The 6,000-nt window shown below is 37.1% G+C and overlaps 1 protein-coding gene across 1 annotated transcript; it reads right to left on the bottom strand.

The window, feature by feature from the left end:
- Positions 1-402: 402 nt before the first annotated feature.
- On the bottom strand, positions 403-5,821 carry LOC116266704 (WAT1-related protein At1g09380-like). Its single transcript, XM_031648015.1, has 6 exons — positions 5,815-5,821; positions 2,779-2,895; positions 2,164-2,482; positions 1,892-2,050; positions 1,240-1,337; positions 403-646 (listed from the first exon to the last, which is right to left on the bottom strand). The coding sequence occupies exons 2-6, from the start codon at positions 2,853-2,855 to the stop codon at positions 403-405; spliced, it is 897 nt and encodes a 298-aa protein (XP_031503875.1). The 5' UTR covers positions 2,856-2,895; positions 5,815-5,821.
- Between the last annotated feature and the right edge of the window lie 179 nt (positions 5,822-6,000).

Raw genomic sequence — 6,000 nt, 5'->3', positions numbered from 1 at the left:
AGGTAAGCTCAAAAGAGAACCATGAATGGGCAAAACATGTGTTCCTGCCTGAACAAACAACCTGTCTTACACAGCACCAGATCTGGATCAGATCCTTCATTCTCGGCATGCAGCACAGCCACGTTCTCTAATACCGACGCAGCTCTAAACCCTATCTTAGTTCTCCTTCCACTCACTTGAACATCTCCAACTAGTTGGAGTTCAACTTTTCCGATGACATAAAGGTCGAAACTGATATTAAGTAGATTTGATTTTAGTTAACATTCAAATTCAATTGGACTTGTGTCCAACATGGTCACCGAACTACAATATCCACATATATTATCCAGCTAGGTTTCCATGGACTACACCTTACTCTGATAAATTCCAATGGCTCTCCTCATTGTATTCGGTGACTGCTAGTTAGAGAGAACCATGAATGCTTTGTAATCCACCAGCAAATTGATCAACAGCATCTTTTTCTTCCTTTCTGCTCTCTTCTGGCCTTCCTCCCGGAGGCTTTGGGTGCACACCATCCAAACCTGCTTTGGCTCCTTCTCCAGCCACTGACTTTTGTGTTGGAAGCCTACCAAGCCCCTCAATCTCTTTCCCTTTGCCCCACAACACAGTGTACAGGCCCATGATGATCAATCCGGTGCCCAACACACTATAGTCAATTAATCAAGATTATGATACAGTCAGTGTAAAACTCTAGGTGTTGAATATTGGTGATAAAAAGTAAGTTCCAGCAGTCTAATAATTGTGTAGTTTGTTGTGCCTACTTATAGGAGGCCGCAGTCAATCTTCATCAAATAAAGGAGTAGAGATGATAAGCACAAAGTTTTGGCTCAAATACTTATTTCTGATAGCTAGGGATGTTAATGTATCTCATTTTTATTGGATATCTGACCGAACCATTTCAAAAAATCGGATGTGGAAAAAAATTTATATCCGATTAAAAGTCAGATCAGATTCAGATTTAAGAAATGACAACATATGGAAGGATTTAGATTCAGATATACATAAATACTCAATTGGATTTGGGCTGGATTTACTATATCGAATGTTCTTATATTTTGAAAATCAGCCGGATTCGGTTCAAAAATTTGGATTTGGATTCAAAAATGACTTTTCCTTCATTATTATTTGAATCTGTATACATGCATATATGAAAAAGTAGATACAGTTAAGAGTATATCCGATTTGAATCTGAACATCCCTACTGACAGTGATTTTCTCATGTAACGATTCACAGTTTACCTTCCCAAATGAAGAGGCTCCTCAATCAATATGGATCCAAACAGGGTGACAATGATGAGAGGCAAGGGGGTAAACACAGAGACAAACAAATGTCCTCTCTTTTGGATGCCCCATAGCATGACTAACAGCACCATCCCTGATATCACAACCCCCAGCGAGCCCATCCACAAAATTAAGTAGAAAATATATGTAAATGGCCTAATTATGAATGGGTTCTTGCCTCAATGCATTCCCGGGGGAGGGGTGGTAACCAAGCTATGGTTTCGAGTATGAGAGCATGGTGTGGGTTACTTCAGCACCGTACCACCTGGTACCTGGCCCAATGTAAATATAGATTGAGTTTTTGTGCATGCAACAAGTATGTATGCGGGAGGTGTTTTGGTCGTTGCACACTCATATACATAATTTTTGTCGCAAATACACCAGCTTCTGTATAAATAGGTGGTTGTGATTAGATGAAGTTCAAGATGGAGAGAGGATTTCTGCTCATATATATATATATATATATATATATATATATATATATATATATATATATATATATATATATATATATAGATATATATATATACAATTTTTCTAAATAAAATTTCCATTTAATGAGAGGCCAAAGTAGAGAATTAGATGAGAAAAAAGCGGAAAGAAGGCATACCACGTAGAGGGCAGTGAAGAGATTAACATCCCAATGGAGCTTCCATGCAGATGCATCTCTCTCAGTAATGGCTGCAATGCATGTGCACTGGACGGCTGCAATCAGATTGAGTAACGTAGTGCTCGTATACGGGTCTGGGTACCTCTCGCTCCTCTTCCCCTGTCATTAGAGATCAGTTTAATTAAATAATTAATTTACTTAATTCTATTTTTGTTAGAAGAAAAAATGGAACATAATTGATTGATATGCTTGAGGGAGTAGTAAATCATTACATGGATGATGAACCATATGGCACAGCACAAAGTGTTTGCTGTAGCCAAGAGCGATCCCAGCGCTAGGTTGCCCACATTACATGGATGATGAACCATATGGCACAGCACAAAGTGTTTGCTGTAGCCAAGAGCGATCCCAGCGCTAGGTTGCCCAGCTCTGGCGACCCAGCCTGCCGGCACACCAGGTGGGCATGAATGGGCCAGAGCTGGAGTCTTGTGCCCTTTGCAGAAGGTGAGCACTGCAGCTCCACCCATCCCTATGAAGGTACCAATCACCTTCACCTGGCTTGCTCGGCTCTTCATTTGTAGCTTCTCCAATCTGTTTCAAATCATGGCCCCTTAACAATGAAGGTTATATATATATATATACATATATAAGATTCCACCCATGATAGCTTTACCTTACTTATGCATACATTCGATCGAGCAGGCTATATGAAATGAAAATATACTATACAACTTTTCACATCAGCAATTATACCGTACAACTTCGACTTAATTTGAAAAATATTTTTTTTCAGGCAGCAGATCATATTAATTCATCCAATTATATGTGTAATTAAACAACTGATAATGATTGTTCCAAATTCTCATGTGGTTAATTAAGGTGTTCACCTGAATAGGACGGCCAAAATGAAGGTGAAGGCAGGGAGCAAATTGGAAATTGCAACAGCAAGCATTGCAGAACCCATATTGACTGAGGCGATGTACAGATTCTGGTTCAGTGTTGCCCTGCACAATTCCCTCACATTATAACAAATTCATGTGGTCAGATGATATTTTAAAAAAGTAAGGCGTGCACATTCATGAAACAGTTTAACAAGTGTTTTATGAATATGCTTCATTTTTTCAGGGCACATCTTTGAGACAGTATCAATGTATGTGTTACTGTTGCTAAACTGCTCCTTAAAACACGTTATTATAATAACATGTGTTCCAAGAGCAAATCCATGTTGTGTTTGTCAAGAAACTTCTTAAAGATGGCTCGATTGAATAAAGATGGGAAAGACATGGGCCCGAGCTCCACAAAGAACGATGGAACTCATGAGCTCAATTGAATAAACTCAAGTCAAGGGGAGTGTGAACCAAGTGTAAAACAAATCAACGTATTTTTTTTTCAACTCCCCAATTGGGTTGCTTGAATGGTGTGGGTCTAAAGGCTCAGTGGGTGGAGGACACAAAAAGGAAAAAAAAAAGGATGGTAAATGTGAAGAGTAACAGCTCAGAGGAGCACTATTCACTAACACGAAAAGCAGCACTATTACTCTCTCTCTCTCTCTCTCTATCTCTCTCTCTCTCTCTGTATCAGTAAGGTACCAAGTGATGAATACCGCAACTGTGTGGTGTGTTATAGCCTCAGTTTGATTCTTGAAGGGTATTATTTTAATGGTATTGAGCATTAGTGTGGATATTCAGATTTGGGGTGTTATTGTGAGGCCAAGTAGGTCGGTTCTTGTCCCCCTCTCTTTTCCCCTCCTCTCTCTCTCTCTCTCTCTCTACATAAGGTATGTATGTGGCTCACCCAAAAAGGGAACAGCATAAAGCCTGGCCAAGAACAACCCAGCTCATGGTCGCCTGAATCTTCCTAAATTAAACAATCACATCAACCATTAAAGAAATTGTAGGTGCATAATTCTGACGATTGGAGCAGAAATCAAGCTTTCATATATATATATATATATATATATATATATAAACCAAACTGTTGGGTCAAGAATAAAAACTAGGCGTTAATCTTGATGTTTATGTTTTCTTTTTTTTTTTTGCAATTTAATTGCACTGTATGATCTAAGAATAGGTTGAAGCAAAACATATGTTAAGTTGATCATTTGTTAGATGGTAAGTATGTTTTTATGATAAGAAAAAAATGAATGGCCCTCATAACATCAGCATTTTGATAATAAATAAAATCTACATTTTTCCTAAAACAACTTAAATCAAAGTATGTTTTTATAAATATATTAATATGTTTATATTTTATTTAAAAATCATTCTTAGCAAAAAAAATAAAGGGTCTGGTTATCCCTGACCTAAGCGTCTAGTTTCTGCTAATCTCTCTCTCTCTCTCTCTCTCTATATATATATATATATATATATATGTATATATATATATATATATACAGAAAGCGACAGAGAGAAGTCAGGGATAAAGACCAGACCAATAATTTTTTTATGAAAATGTATTTTAAATAGAATATGCACATCCTAAAATTTCTGTAAATACTAATTTATCATAAAAGAAGTCTTAATTTAAGTTGTTTTTCAAAAAAATGTTTTTCTGCTAGTAAAATTTTGATGTTATAAAGGTAATTGATTTTTCAATTACTACGAAAGCACAATTTGACTCAAAAAATAATTAACTTAATATGTCTATTTCATTAAAGCCTTCTTTAGATTATATCATTGTGATTGGTTTGTGCAAAAAAACTCTAAACCATCTATTTTCAAGACTTTAGTTTTAGTTTTGTCCCTGCCCTAGTTGTCTGGGATTTATTAATATATATATATATATAAATATATATATATATATATATATATATTGTGTGCACCTAATAATTTATGCGTGTGCACATGCAAGCATTGTAGCTGAGCCAGACGTATAAGCGAGGAGTGCATATGTGATCTCTCTTCACTTTCCAAAACCTCTATATGTGAACACAAAGTTGTTAGTGCCCTTAGAGAGAGAGAGAGCTGATTCAAATGGACTCTCACTTTTTTGCGAAGAAAGCTAATTTCTTTTTAGGGTGTGTGAATGAGACGACGCATTAAGCATATCAGGTTACTTATTTTATCTAAAGAATAAATTCGCTTTCCGCATTAAGCAGGAATTCTAATTGGACAGTAATACCTTTCTACATTCACAGTCTAACTTCTTCACCTGGTTTTTCACTTTTTATTCTTGCCTTTCTTGGTAAAAGGAAATGAGAAACTTCACATTGACATTGGAGAATTTAATAATAGACTTCCTCTTTTCTCCAGTCCTCGTATTCATAGTAACAAATTGGAAAAGAAGAAGAAATAGGTTATGATTCTTTGACACGGAAAATAATTGTTCTGTTCCAACAATTAGATGGACAATCTGCAATGGGTTTTTTGTGGTTGTAGGAATAGAAATTTAGGATACTTTTAATCCAATAAAAAGGGTAGTTTTGGAGTAAAAGAGCAAGTAGAATTCGACAAGGGAAAGTGCACAATCAATCGTTTAAGCACAATCAATTCTTGGTATGGAAAATGGCAAATCAATTAAAACGAACTGAGCTAAACTGGCTTTTCAGTAGATTGTTTCATTTGATCCAATTCAAGGGTCCAGGTGACAAGAAGATAGGACTAATCGTGTAACATATAAAACAACCAAAAAAAATGTAAATTTCAAATAGGCGAATTATGAACTTAACCACCCAAAAAACAAAACTTCAATCATCAAATAGAACAGAACAAACATAAGGGGTAACGCCGTTTGCCATGGCACCGAGCACAGCAATGGTGTTCTCGTAGAGGAAAAGATTGATATTTCGAACCATTTCAAGTCATAAGATCATCGCACACTTTAACACCATAACGGGAAGGGGTTTCTCCGGCGTCCACGCTGCTAGGTGGAAGAGAGAGAGACACAGAGAGAGGGCTAGGTGGAACAGAGACACAGAAGCAAACCGACAGAGAGAGATTCTTGATTTCCGCCATCTGTTCATGGATGTTCACAAACCACCTTCCTGGTGACATCGACCGCTGCTTGCCGTTGGCCGGAAGACAACCCCTTCCGAGTGACATCAACAGACTGAAGAGAACCCCATTGCGGCTTACATCAACAGCTATTTGCCGTTGATAGGAAAGAACCCC

Source organism: Nymphaea colorata, chromosome 13 (assembly GCF_008831285.2).
Source record: "Nymphaea colorata isolate Beijing-Zhang1983 chromosome 13, ASM883128v2, whole genome shotgun sequence".
Classification (NCBI taxonomy): domain Eukaryota; kingdom Viridiplantae; phylum Streptophyta; class Magnoliopsida; order Nymphaeales; family Nymphaeaceae; genus Nymphaea; species Nymphaea colorata.
The sequence above is the reverse complement of the archived record's forward strand: the minus strand, read 5'-3'. Positions and strand labels throughout refer to the sequence as shown.

Excerpts from the sequence above, each read along its gene's own strand:
- LOC116266704 (XM_031648015.1), bottom strand. The coding sequence starts at position 2,855 with ATGGGTTCTGCAATGCTTGCTGTTGCAATTTCCAATTTGCTCCCTGCC. Across the intron at positions 2,483-2,778 it reads ATTTTGGCCGTCCTATTCAG|ATTGGAGAAGCTACAAATGA; the intron begins GTGAACACCTTA and ends GATTTGAAACAG. Across the intron at positions 2,051-2,163 it reads CCATATGGTTCATCATCCAT|GGGAAGAGGAGCGAGAGGTA; the intron begins GTAATGATTTAC and ends CTCTAATGACAG.